Source organism: Danio rerio, chromosome 4, assembly GCF_049306965.1.
Source record: "Danio rerio strain Tuebingen ecotype United States chromosome 4, GRCz12tu, whole genome shotgun sequence".
NCBI classification, from domain to species: Eukaryota; Metazoa; Chordata; class Actinopteri; order Cypriniformes; family Danionidae; genus Danio; species Danio rerio.
Window position 1 is genome coordinate 4,952,501 of NC_133179.1, and position 15,000 is coordinate 4,967,500.

The following is a 15,000-nucleotide window of genomic DNA, read 5'->3' on the forward strand; positions in this document are numbered from 1 at the left end:
CCCGCGACGCACCCTCCGTCCCGCCCTTCAGTAGGCGCACGACAACACTGATCTTGAGTACGCGTGCGACAACAACCACCCCCCCCCCCCCCCCCCCCCCCCCCCCAAACCCCCCCTCCCGCTCTTCCAAAAATTTATCCTGCACATGCCCTTTGGACAGTCTCTGCACGGGCCTGTGTGGGTTATTTCATTGATAAAGAGATTTTCTTATTCGATGTTTATTCTAGCAAGATCTGGCGACAAAAAGTCCAAATGTAATAAACTTTTAATAAATTTAATTGTACTTTATTTTCTTTTATTATTAATTTATTTCTATTTATTTTCATTATATTATATTATTAATTTATTTAATTATTTTTTAACTAAATAAATTAGTTACATTATTTAGTTTATTTTAAATTGCTTAAATTTATTTTCTCAACTATTTTATATTTAATTATTAATTTAATTTAATTTATTTTTATTGTTCATTAATTAATTTAATTTAATTTATTTTATTTTTATTGTTCATTAATTAATTAAATTTAATTTAATTTATTGTTATTTTATTTTTTCATTCATTCATTCGTTCATTTTCCTTCGGCTTAGTCCCTTTATTAATCAGGGGTCGGCACAGCCAACACAATCTCACGGCAATTCGTAACTTTTTGATTTAGTGGCTAACTCGTATGAATTCGTACAATCTAATTCGTACAATCTACTACGATTTGCTCATCACCCAATGACGGTTGAGTTAGGGGTGGGGTTAGGTGCCACGCCTCCTTTTTAAAATCGTACATTTTTGTACGACTGAACTCGTACGAATTAGCCACTAAACTGACAAAACAGTAAATACTTACGTTTCCTCGTGAGATCAAGCTGGCACAGCGGAATGAACCACCAACTTATCCAGCATATGTTTTACACAGTGAATGCCCTTCCAGCTGCAACCCAGTACTGGGAAACACTCATACACTACAGCCAATTTGGTTAATCTAATTCACCTATAGCACATATGTTTGGACTGTGGGGGAAACCGAAGCTCCTGGAGGAAACCCACACTAACAGAAGGATACCATGGATACTCCACAAAGAAATGGCAACTGACCCAGCCGGGACTCGAACCAGCAACTTTCTTGCTATGAGGTGACTGTGCTAACCACTAAGCCGCCGTGCCACAATCAGTTTGTACTTCTAAGGCATTTCCAAATTATATTTACATATAATTAAATAATGAAACAGAAATTTGCCATGAGTCTATCTGCGCATTGAATCACATTCACTATCTTGTACGTTAACGGCAGCAACGTAGCCACCCTTTTAGACTTTGATCCTAGCTGTGGCGTTTTGGTGACTGTCGCTTTAAATTCAAATGAGATTGTGCTCTTTTCAAAAGAGGGCGGAGCTACAGATGCCTGTGTGTCAGCATAGTGGCAGATTAGATTACATGCTAATGAGGGAGAGATTGTCACAAATGGGCGGGGCTTTGCTCCTCTGATGACATGTACAAAGGGAGAATGTCAATCAAAGTGTTTCTCCAGATAGTTTTAATCAAGTGTGATCATAAACAAATAAAAAATAATACTTTTTTACCATTTGAAGCTGCTTTTAATCATGTTTAAACCTCTTATAAAAGTGATTCTTGCATAATAAGAGCTCTTTAAATATCCTTAGATGAACTGTTATTATTAACAGTCACCTGAGTAAACACAGACGAGTGCACTAAAATGTTCGCTCACACTCCTGCCGTGAAGGAGTCTAAACACTCGACACACATGTGAGAAGAGCTTCACGATAACATGCTAAATAGCTAATCGGTTTAAGATCCATTGACTGAATGACTGTAGTGATTGCTGAAGAATGGAGGGTAATCTTGGGGTTGTTTTGTCACAGGCGGGTGTTATTGTGACCTCAGGACGGCTGTTTTTTCAGCAGTCTGATCTAAACCCAGCATGGAGCCGAGCTGGAATGAAGACACGCGTATGTGAAACAACACCAGAATCTCTATTCTTATCTTGTTCCCAAAACAGGACAGACTAAAAACAGAAGAATAGTTATCTGTGGGATCAAGTGAGCTAGAACAGGCTCGGCTACTTATTTGGTCAGTTTCTGTTTTCTGTTGTGAGATGTTCGATGAGGGAAAAAGAAGCTAAATATAAATATTAACAATAGGCAATGAAGATGGATGTTATTTGGTCACTTTGAGGGATGTGGTTCATGAAACAGAAAAGATTTGAAATGGTTTGCACATGGATGTTATGAGGAAGTGTTTAAAAAATAGCAATTGTGAAAGAATGATTCCTCCAGCTGAATGAAATCAACATCTAGTTCATGTTCACAAACTGCTGGTTTTGACGTCAGAAGTTGCATTTTTTAGATCTTTGATTACAGATCTTCATGCTTTTCTTCTTCCTGGTTGTCATTCACAATCTGTAGCTGCTTACAAATTTGCTAACTTTTACTATGGACACAAACGCACCATAGTTTGATTTTAATTTCGGTTTTGAGATCACTTTTAAGTGTTTGTCTTTTTTTTTTTTATCTGTACACACTTCAGTAATTTATTAACAGCCAAAATAAATGCAAGTAAAATTATAAAAATTTTTATTTAATTTAATTTAAAATATATTTAAATAAATTCAATTCAATTAAAAAAAATTAAATTAAATGTAATAAAATACCATTTAATAAAATAAAATAAAAAATAATGAAATAAAAAAATAATATTTAAACTAAAAATAAAATGTAATAAAATAAAAATTCATAAAATAAAATAAAAATTAATTCATATTAAAATTGAACGAAATAAATAAATATTAAAAATAAACAAAATAAAATAAAATGTATAAAATTAAATTAAAATAAAATATAACAAAAACAATTTAATAAAATAATTAAATACAATCTTTTAAATTAAAAAATTTAATTAATCAAAATTAAAATAAAATGTAATAAAATAAAAATTAATAAAATAAAATAAAAAATAATTTAATTTCAATAAATTAAAAAAGAAATAAACTAAATGTAAAATAAATTTAAATAAAATTATATACAATTTCATTTTATAAAATAAAATAATTTAGATTAAACTGAATAAAAATACATTTAATTAAAAATTAAAATAAATTCTAATAAAATTTAATAAAACAAAATAAAAATAAGTAAAAATAAACTAAATAAAATAAAATGTAATAAAATAAAACAAAAAATACAAATAAAATAAAATTTTAATAAATAATAAAAAAAATTACATTTTTACTTTTTGTTTACACTTTTAAGTGTGTTTTTGTACACACTATACACACAGCCAAATTAAATGACAGTACAAACAATAAAATTTTGATCATTTTTTTTATTTAAAATAAATTTAAATAAAATGTTATATTTTTAATAAAATAATAAAATTAAATAAATAATAAAAATACAACAAAATAACTTGATAATAAATAATAAGAAAGTAATTACATGTTGACTTTTTGTTCACTGGAAAGAAATGCTGGCTTCCATACCATCCTTCATCTCATCCCAACAAAAATCTATCAAGTTATCTACAAATTTAAGTGGATTAAACATAAAGCAGACAACAACAAAAAAACTCAAGAATTGTGTTAATTCAGCTCATTTTAAATAAGTACTTTGAACAAGCAGCAAAAAACAAAATGATGAGTGTAAATAACTAAATCAGTATAATGATTAAGATCAGTATAAATCTTAATAATACAGTCAAGTATTAATATAAGAATTTATTACTGTATTATACTAGTATAATACAGTAATATCATTCTTTTTTGATGTTGAACTGTTAAGTATAAGTGATAGCTAAAAGTATAATTCCTGCCAAATGCATGTTTCATATGCATTCATTTTCCTTCAGCTTAGTCTCTTATTTATCAGAGGTTGCCACAGCGGATTGAACTGCCAACTATTCCAGCATATGTTTTACGCAGCTGACACCCTTCCAGCCACAACCAAGTATTGGGAAACATCCATACACTCATACACACACTCATACACTATGGTCAATTTAGTTTATTCAGATCAACATCCCATAATGCAATCCACAACCAATTTTAATACTGAAACTGTTGATTGACAGACATTTGTAAAGTGCACAGAAAGAGTTGATCAAAACCCACCGGATGACCTCCACAGCAGACTAACTTCCAGCCGTCCGGAGCATCGCATTGCTTTCGGGAAGCGGTAGAGGAGTCTAGTAAGCCTTCTTAAAGTCCTTCCAAACCCTTTCGCCAAACCCATGACTTAAAGTCCCGTCCTGAACAGCACCAAGTCTCCATTCAGCTCCAAAACACTAAAATGAGTTCCCTTCAGCACTAACCTGCATCATATTAAGTGTGTGTGTGTGTGTGTGTGTGTGTGTGTTTGTGTGTGTGTGTGTGTGTGTGTGTGTGTGTGTGTGTGTGTGTGTGTGCATTTGTCTCCATGTGTCAGCTGGTTAAGTGAAGCCCATTGTGAGTGTGTGTGACGAGACGGTGTGTCTTCTCTAGACTCACTGCCACTGTGCTACACAAACACACAGATGGACATTACGGGGGCCGACAGGTGGGTGTCAAATAGCAGGCTAACAGGGCCAAACGCATTATGAGACCCACAGTGGTGGATTTTTCCTTCTTTTTTCTTCTTTTTTTGGTAGAGTTTAGTTCTTAGGTAGACTAGACAGAGAATGAAGGTTTACTTTCACTACATTAAACATTTATTTGATTATTATGAGTGTTAGCTTACTTGGCTAAGTCTAAGATTATTATAAGCATTGCTGATATTTATTAATTGATTCATTCATTTTCTTTTCAGCTTAGTCCCTTTATTAATCTGGGTCGCCACAGTGGAATGAACTGGCAACTTATCCAGCATATGCAGTGGATGCCCTTCCAGATGCAACCCGTCACTAGGAAACCTGTACCGCATGTGTTTGGACTGTGGGGGAAACCGGAGCACCCGGAGGAAACCCATATATATATATATATATATATATATATATATATATATATATATATATATATATATATATATATATATATATATATATATATATATATATATATATAAAATGTAACAACTGCTTTTATTCCAGCCAAACTAAAATACACACGAATTCCTCCAGAATCAAACATATATTATAGAAATTCCTATAAATTAAAAGCTAAATAATTCTTATCTTTTTTGTTATATGTATTTATTTTGTAGATATTTTCCATTTAGGCAATTTTAGCAATGCAACTTAGTTGTCATGACAGATTCTTTTAGATTATCAGATTATGTTTTTTTTTTATATTTTATATAATTAATTTTACTTAAATTCTATTTAATGAAAATACAGTCAAGCCTGAAACTATTAATACCCCTGGCAAGTTCTAATTGCCACTTTTTTGTTCAAAGGTAAATAAAAGCTGAAATGTATTTGTACAATAATGCCTCTTCTACATCATCTTATTATCTTATAAGCCTGTGTCATTTCTGGTCAAAAACTAAACTAAACTTGTGGGTTGAATAAAAGTAACTCAGAATATATTAATTTTTTAATTTATTTATCTTTTTTTTTTTTAAACATTGCCAACTCTGATTTATTTAAATTTATAGTAACCGAAATACGACAAGCTACAGCAATTAATCATATCCATGTAAACAACCCCCATCAGTGCACCAACAAAAACATTAAACTAACCTCATGACCATCATAAACTCATTATATGCCTTTAGAAAATCAACACAGACACTGCAACGTATGAATGCATCACTGGACTCATACTTCAGGATCTGCAGGCAGCCACTAAACTACACTAATAACTAAATGACAGGCTAGTTCAGATTCAAATGGAATGGCTGCTCCAACAAAAACAGGCTTTCAAGCTAATCAGCCGAGCCGGTGACTTTCTCACTCTCAATTACCTGATCACTTCAGTCCAACAGCAAGACTACCTTTGCCCAGTTGTTCCATTCCGGTTAACACTGGTGAATGGACAACCTGAACACTTCAGGCATCAAACACAGAGAGCAACACTGAGGAGGAAAGACATTGGTCTAATTTAGGGGCCAAACTAAAAACCTATATGCAATTTGGTCAATCATTGATCTTGAGTTTAGGATCTGTCTTTTAAAATAGTCCTAACATATTTGCTTTTATAAATGATACCATTATTATTGTCTCTGTGCAAACTATAAAATAAAATAAGATGATTAAAAAATGACAATGTTTTTTTTCTGATCTGGCATCCAGAATACATGGTTTCTATTAGTATTTGTGGATCATTTGCAGTGTTTTTGCTAAACTTTTCATAAATTAAAACATTTTTTTTTTTTTTTTTTTTGTGGAAACAGATTGAATCAAAAACTTTGCTTGAGTTTACACAACACATGCACTAAACTAAAACATTTCTATGCATTTCAGCTATTCATTTACGCACAGCAGCATGCTTGAAGGGCCTGGAAATGCAAACCTTTGCAATCATTTTGACAACTTTGTCATTAGGAAGAAATTCCAAAAGAAACACTTTTAGCTTCAGGCTATGTCCGCTGAGATTTTTCACAAAGCAGAACGTCTGGTATTTTTTAATAATACTTTGCACTGTAGAACTTCAAAACATTTAGATATGGTCTTTTAGCTCTTTACTGACTTGTGAGCAGCCAAAATGTGCAGCCGCTGTTCCTTTGTCTTAAGGCTGATTTATACTTCTTCGTCCGGCGCTGCCTTTGTGCGGTCGCATAGCCCTCGCTGTGGCTGATGCTGACGCACACCTCTCGCTCAATTTCCCTACATGTCGCAACGAAGCATGGTCAGATACTATAGAATACACAACACATGTCACTCGTTTACTTTTAAATGGGGAAAAGTGTAACTGTCAATATAGCGAATGAAGCCCCGCCTTCTAGTACAGGAGCCAATCAGCGATCACTATATGTTGAATAAAGCCCACCTTCTAATACAAAAGCCAATCAGCGATCGCTATATGTTGAATAAAGCCCACCTTCTAATACAGAAGCCAATCAGCAATCGCTGTAGAATGACAATTCTCCAGGGCAGGGGCGCGGACTAGATGTGAGTTTCTGCAGATTTTGTGTGATAAGAACATTTAGAAATTGAATTAAAGACACAGTTGTTGTTTAATTTATTGGTGATACCTAATATGAAATGTAATCATAAGCTTGGCAAGTATTTGATGTTTCCCCATTCAGACAGAATGCCCGAGCATACAGCCCAAGAGGCATGTCAAAGATGGCCTCCGAGTGAAATGACTTGTAGCGCAAGCTCTGTGATTGGTCGGCTTGGTGGTGGTGACGAGTGTGGGCGGTGCTAAGAGCTGCAAGCCTGAGGGAGCAAGTGTTTACAAGTGTCGAATCCGGTGAAGGAGCTCCAGATGGAAACTTTTGTTTTGTGTTTACCTCATGATTAAAGTTGTTGCACGTCTGCTGGTTCCCACCCCTGAATAAGTGAGTTTTAGCTACTTGTAGCGTTATGAAAAAACAAAACACCTGTGAGGAAACTTAACACAGAGGAACATAAAAACCTACTGCCAGCTAGTGTTTCATAAGTGTTATTGCAGAGCAACAGCATGCGGAAGTATAAATCAGCCTTTAGCCATTACTGTCCACAAACCAACCGCTAAGAGCATCTGTTATTCATCTGTTGAGTTGATTAAAACAACTTTCCCAATTACTCAGGATAATTACACTGTAAAAAATCCAACAAATTGTTAACTCAGTTTAAAATTGTAAGTTAGGTGGACATATTTTTGAGCTCAGAGTTGAATTTACTCATAAAAAAACTATTTACCTTCATGTTTGGAACTGTTTGTTGAATGAAAGTAAAAAAAAAAGAATCAGTAGAGGCGACTTTGAATTTTGATTTCTTCATTTGAGCCAAAAAGTTGAGTTAATTTAAAAATTGTAAAGCAACCGGCTGCAAAGAAATTTGGAGTTTATAAAGCTTCAGTGGTTGAAGTTGTGCCAAATTATTCCATAAAGTATACTTGATTGACTTAAAACGGCCTTTTCAGTCAACTTAAGTAAAACATTTGGCACAACTTCAACCACTGAAGCTTAATAAAGTCAAAATTTCTTTGCAGTCGGTTGCTTTAGAGTTTTAAGTTAACTCAACTTTTTATTTTTTACAGTGTTTAAATTATTTGCAGTCGTATGTAATGTAATGTGTATTTATATACATTATATATACATATATATATATATATATATATATATATATATATATATATATATATATATATATATATATATATATATACTGTATGTGTGTGTGTGTGTGTGTGTGTGTGTGTGTGTGTGTGTGTGTGTGTGTGTATAGAGCTTTGGATTTTACCATAGACAGTTTGCAAAGGGTATGAATAATTTTGGACATGTCACTTTTTGTTTGACTGTATATTTACAGTTGAAGTCAGAATTATAAGCCCTCCTGGGTTATTATGGTAGGGTTAGATAGGGTAATTAGGCAAATCATAGTATAAAATGGCTTATTCTGTAGACTATCAAAATAACTGCTTAAGTGAGCGAATAATATTGACCTTAGAATGGCTTTAAATCACTTTTATTCTAGCTGAAATAAAACAAGTAAGACTTTCTCCAGAATAAAAAATATTGTAAGAAATACAGTGAAAATTTCATTGCTCTGTTAAACATCATTTGTGAAACATTTAAAAAAAGAGTGTGTGTTTGTGTTTGCATTACACTGGTCTGGTAGTCATATAATCATGTCTGTTTTTAGGAATACAAAATTTACAAAACAAATGTGGATGGATGTGAAAGCAGATAATGCTTTGCATATGATTTTTAGCAACGTTTCCAGCCACAATGCGATGCATTCAGCCAGAAATGAAAATGCGACTGCTAGAGACCAGCTGAAATATTCAGTGCACACATCATTTGAGTTCTAGATTTGATAAAAAATGAGTTATGACTAGTACACTATCCTTTCGCCATGTGTCATGTATAATTACTGGACATATTTTGTGACACATGTACAGGAATGATTTTTAAACCCAAACCAGTCGGTCCACATACCTGTAGATGAGCATGTGACGTGAGGAAGTTTAAAACACATGAGCAGAGCTGGTGTATTAATGTAAGAATTTTAATTTCTATTCCACAATGCACACAGTAACTGTCCTGACCAACAGCACAATAGTGAAAACTGGCTTCATATCAAAAATAACCTGCACATATTACATAGATACACTGAAGAGTCTGTAAAACAAATCATTGCTGCTTCCAATTTTAAGTTGAGTCTAATTAAATACTACAAATGATTTCAACTTACATTACATCTTAAACCATCAGACTGAATGCTGTATAAACAAATGGAGTTATGGGAATAAGATGAAGTAGCAAAACCGTGTTGACATGATGTTGATTATATATTAATATAGAGCAGAAATATGATAGATAGATAGATAGATAGATAGATAGATAGATAGATAGATAGATAGATAGATAGATAGATAGATAGATAGATAGATAGATAATGTTAGAATGATATACAGAGCAAAAGAGAGAACAATCGAGTAATAGAACCATATACAAAATGTTAGAACTTATACAGAATGATAGAACGATATATAAAAAAGGACCTTAGAATGATAAACAGAACGATATACAGAATGTTAGAACTATACTGCATACAGAATGACTGAACTATAGATAGAACGAAAGAATAATATATAGAAGGATAGAATAGAACGATACACACAACGATTTATCAAACGTCACAATGATATATTGAACATCAGAACAACAGCATGATAGATAGATAGATAGATAGATAGATAGATAGATAGATAGATAGATAGATAGATAGATAGATAGATAGATAGATAGATAGATAGATAGATAGATAGATAGATAGATAGATAGATGTTAACATGACTTAAAAACAATTACATTTTTTATGCTGTAAAATCATAAAAGAATGAGGCAATGAATAGAATGACATATATTCAGAATGTCAGAACGATTGATGGAATGTTAGAAGGATATTCAGAACGGTTGATAGAATGATAGATAGAACGTCCGATTGATAGATAGAACATCAGAACGATAGATAGAATGATAGATAGAACAATAATATTCAGAACGATAGATAGAACATCAGAACGGTAGAACGATATTCAGAATAATAGACAGAACATCAGAATGATAGAACGATATTCAGAATGATAGATAGAACGATATTCAGAATAATAGACAGAACATCAGAATGATAGAACGATATTCAGAATGATAGATAGAACGATATTCAGAATAATAGACAGAACATCAGAATGATAGAACGATATTCAGAATGATAGATAGAACGATATTCAGAATAATAGACAGAACATCAGAATGATAGAATTATACTCAGAATAATAGATAGAACGATATGCAGAATGATAGATAGAACATCTGAACGATATAGAACGATAGAACGATTCAGAATGATATATAGAACGATAGATAGAACATCAGAATGATAGAACAATATTCAGAATGATAGATAGACTGATAGACAGAACATCAGAACGATAGAAAAAACGATATTCAGAATGATAGATAGAACATCAGAACGATTGAACGATTTTCAGAATGATCGATAGAACAATATTCAGAACAATAGATAAAAAAACAGAATGGCATTCAGAATAATCGATAGAACATCAGAACGACATAGAACGGTGGAACGATAGATAGAACATTAGAATGATAGATAGAACATCAGAACGAGAGATAGAACATCAGAACGATATTCAGAACGATAGATAAAACAATATTCAGAATGATAGATAGAACATCAGAACGACATAGAACGGTGGAACGATAGATAGAACATCAGAATGATAGATAGAACATCAGAATGATAGATAAAACATCAGAACGAGAGATAGAACATCAGAACGATATTCAGAATGATAGATAAAACAATATTCAGAATGATAGATAGAACATCAGAACGACATAGAATGATAGATAGAACATCAGAACAATACATAGATAAAAAAAAAATTAACGTTGCAAAATCCAGATAGACAAAATATAGAACATCAACTGTACAGAACGACATAACTCACCTGTGCAGGTCAGGCCGCCTTGTAAGATATACGAGCAGCACACATCGCACCAGGCGTGCGCCGCGTCCTCGCTGAACGCGTGTCCCTCTCCTCGCTCCTCTTTCACCCGCGGGTCTTTCGCCGAAGGCTCGAAAATCGTCCTCACGTCCGGCGGTTTAAACCCCTTCTTTCTGGAGCGCTGTCCAGCTCCTCCGTTCTCCACCACCGGCGCGGGCTTTGGAGAGACGCGCGGCCGCTGGGGAGACGCAGCTTTCCGCGCCTTCACCTTGGCGTGGCGCATTCTGGATTTGGCTCTCGGCGAATTTTTCTCTGCTGGCTCGCCCTCCTCTAAACGGGAGGTCGGTAATCGGTTGAGCTGTGGCAGCGGGGACCCGACGGCGCAGTGTCGCGGAGGAGAGTATTTCCGACTGTGATGCATCATGACCGCGCACTACCCCGAGGAAACTCGCCCGCGGCCGAAGATCCGACAAACCTGGAGCTTTTTGCGATGAGACACATTTCTCAGGCTCACACTCAGAGAGAAGTTAGCTGCGGAGTTTGTGCTCAAGCAGGTAAGACAGGTGCAGGAGCGCGTGTCATGTTTCACCTGAGCCACTCACTCACTCACTGCCTACACAGGCGAGTTAGTTAGTAGATCACATCAGCATACAAGAAGCGTGCTTACAGCAACTAAAACGCTTTACCTGAATGTTCATCTTGCATTGTTTACATTGCCTCTTTGAATATCCGGTCAGAAATCACATGCAAGTATGCATATTTTAAAACCACATTAGCACTAGTTAACTGACAGTGAACTATGTTAAACATTGATAGTGTTTGGATGCTAATATGATTTCCTTATTTAGAATTTGCAAACAATTAAAAATTAATTATAATATATTTAGAATTATATATTATAATTATATTAAAAAAATTATATAAAGAAGAAAATCCAAACCTGTAAATATAAAAACAACTTTAACCCAGTCAAGTAGATCACATCAGCATAGAAGTTTGATTAAAGCAACTAAAACGCTTTACTCTTGCAGAATGTAAATTTTAATATATAGGTTTAGACATAAATACTTGAAATTCTTTTGTTATTTTAAGTGTATATGGATAAGAAGCCTAAATATTTTGCTGATCATGATGAAATGTATTTTGTTTGAAGAATTGTTTTGTGTATATTCTGTTATAAATGAAAAGTTCATGAAATAACATGAACAGCTGTATTTTTTTATTAAATGAGATGGTACAAACAATTAAATAATGCTACAAAACACTCATAGTAAGTGTTAACTATAGTGTTAACATGAAGAACGATGTACAAAGTGAAGAAAATAAATGAGACTACCTGAAAGTTCTGAGCTTTATGGCTTAACTACTTATACATTTGAGAAAAGCAGAATGAAAGCAAATAAATAGAACGATCTACATACAGAACCGATAGATAGAATGATATTAAGTACATCAGAACAGTAGATAGATAGATTGACAAACAGTAAGATAGATAGAATGATAGAACGAAACATAGACAGAAAGATAGATAGATAGATAGATAGATAGATAGATAGATAGATAGATAGATAGATAGATAGATAGATAGATAGATCAATTGAACAATAGATAGATGAATGGATGGATGTACAGAATAATAGAACAAACAAACGAACAATAGATAGATGGAAAGATAGATAGATAGATAGACAGACAGACAGATAGAATGAACGAATGAATGATATAGATGGATGGATGGATGGACAGAATAATAGAATGAGCAAACGAACAATAGAGATAAATAGATGGATGGATGGATAGATAGATATACAGACAGAAAGATAAAATGAACGATAGACAGACAGACAGACAGACAGACAGACAGATAGATACATAGATAGATAGATAGATAGATAGATAGATAGACAGACAGACAGATAGAATGAACGAATGAATGATAGATAGATAGATGGATGGATGGATGGATGGATGGATGGATGGATGGATGGATGGATGGATGGATGGATGGATGGATGGATGGATGGCTGGATGGATGGATGGATGGATGGATGGATGGATGGATGGATGGATGGATGGATGGATGGATGGATGGATGGATGGATAGATAGATAGATAAAATAATAGAATGAACAAACGAACAATAGATAGATAGAAAGATATATAGATAGACAGACAGACAGATAGAATGAACGAATGATAGATAGATAGATGGATGGACAGAATAATAGAATGAACAAAAGAACAATAGATAGAGATAAATAAATGGATGGATGGATAGATAGTTATACAGACAGAAAGATATAATGAACGAACAAATGATAGATGGATGGATGGATGGATGGACAGCATAATAGAAAGAACAAACGAACAATAGAGATAGATAGATAGATATACAGACAGAAAGATATAACGAACGAATGAACGAACGAACAATAAATAGATGTTGACATGACTGAAACATTTACATTTTTAACGTGGTAAAATCATGATGCAGAAAGACATTCGAAATTCCACATAAATTATAGTCATTTAGAGCAGGTGTTTTTAGACATGTTGATATTTAATACTAGCAATACTAGTTTTAACTTCAAAGTTAAGAGTTAAAATAACTTTTATTTTCAATCATAATCATGTTATTCTGGCCTGTTGATGTTTAATATTTAATTTTTATTGGCAAAGTTATATTATTTAACAATAAATAAAACTAACATTACCACACGGCTAATAAATGCTTTGGAAATATTAAACCAAAGCTAGTATATATGACAAAATAAAAACAACAACAACAACAACGGCAGACAAAGAAAACAAACATCATTTATTGTTGAATTCATTGTTTTGACAATATTCACACATATATTACACAACTTCTCTTAAAAAACAACAATACGCTCAAAACGATTATGAAAATAAATATCTTGAATCCAGAGAAATAACTAAAGCAAAACATTTGAGCAAAATATAAGCATAATTAATAATAACAGTCCTCACAGGAATGATCATTTCCTTGTCTTAACATGTAAACGCATGCATTTTCCAGTACAGACTGATGTTAAGGCAGCATGTTTTAAGACACTTTCCAATCATCAGTTTACATTTGGCTGTGTAAACTCTCGCCCTGAGATGAACTTGTGGGATAGATGGCAGAATAGATTCCAGCTGTTGCCATCAATAATGTCCTTTTGAATGTTAAATAAAGTGACCGTGCACCTGAGAATGATGTCTGTGATATGAGGAGAACAACTCAATGCACTTCCTCTTTTGATTCATCTGCAACTTCTCCCTGTGAGACAAACAACAACAACAACCAAAAAAATGGCAGCGTGACTTTAGATTCATTCCTGTCATCAGTGGGTTGTAAAATTCGAAAAAAAAAATCCCCTTCTATGCCAATTATCAAATTCCCAGACTGTCACCGACTAAAAAAATACAATTTTAATAAACAGAAAAAAAAAATCCAGAGAAACAAAAACAATATAACATAATGTATATATATATATATATATATATATTATTATTATTTTTTTTTTTGCAATACTCATTTGAATTTAAATGCATTATCTTTATATTCCTTAAACATTTCTGTTGACCAAAATCTTATTTTAAGGGATATGTCCATTAAATAAAACTGTTTGGTTTAATGGCACTAGAAATTATTGGCTATATTCATATATATATGGCTAAATTGATATTATAAATTATTGGCTATATATATATATATATATATATATATATATATATATATATATATATATATATATATATAAATATATATATATATATATATATATATATATATATATATATATATATATATATAAATATATATATATATATATATATTTATATATATATATATTTATATATATATATATATATATATATATATATATATATATATATATATATAAATATATATATATATATTCATATATATATATATATATATATATAT

General features: G+C 32.7%; 2 protein-coding genes across 3 annotated transcripts in view; both read right to left on the minus strand.

Moving 5' to 3' along the window:
• rassf3 (Ras association domain family member 3) overlaps positions 1 to 11,656 on the minus strand; it is a 65,282-nt gene extending 53,626 nt beyond the window's left edge. Inside the window, exon 1 of one of the 2 annotated variants that reach the window (XM_005164499.6) lies at positions 11,049 to 11,656. In XM_005164499.6, the coding sequence (XP_005164556.1) occupies positions 11,049 to 11,469 (421 nt within the window). In that variant the 5' untranslated portion in view covers positions 11,470 to 11,656. Of the gene's footprint in view, positions 1 to 4,115; positions 4,304 to 11,048 lie in introns of those variants that run through there. The other variant, XM_017355449.4, reaches the window with a different exon arrangement.
• A 2,188-nt stretch (positions 11,657 to 13,844) lies between these two features.
• Positions 13,845 to 15,000, minus strand: part of LOC101885512 (apoptosis facilitator Bcl-2-like protein 14) — a 9,982-nt gene continuing 8,826 nt past the window's right edge. Inside the window, exon 5 of the mRNA NM_001328001.1 lies at positions 13,845 to 14,328. Within this exon, the coding sequence (NP_001314930.1) occupies positions 14,290 to 14,328 (39 nt within the window). The 3' untranslated portion in view covers positions 13,845 to 14,289. The remainder of the gene's footprint in view (positions 14,329 to 15,000) is intronic.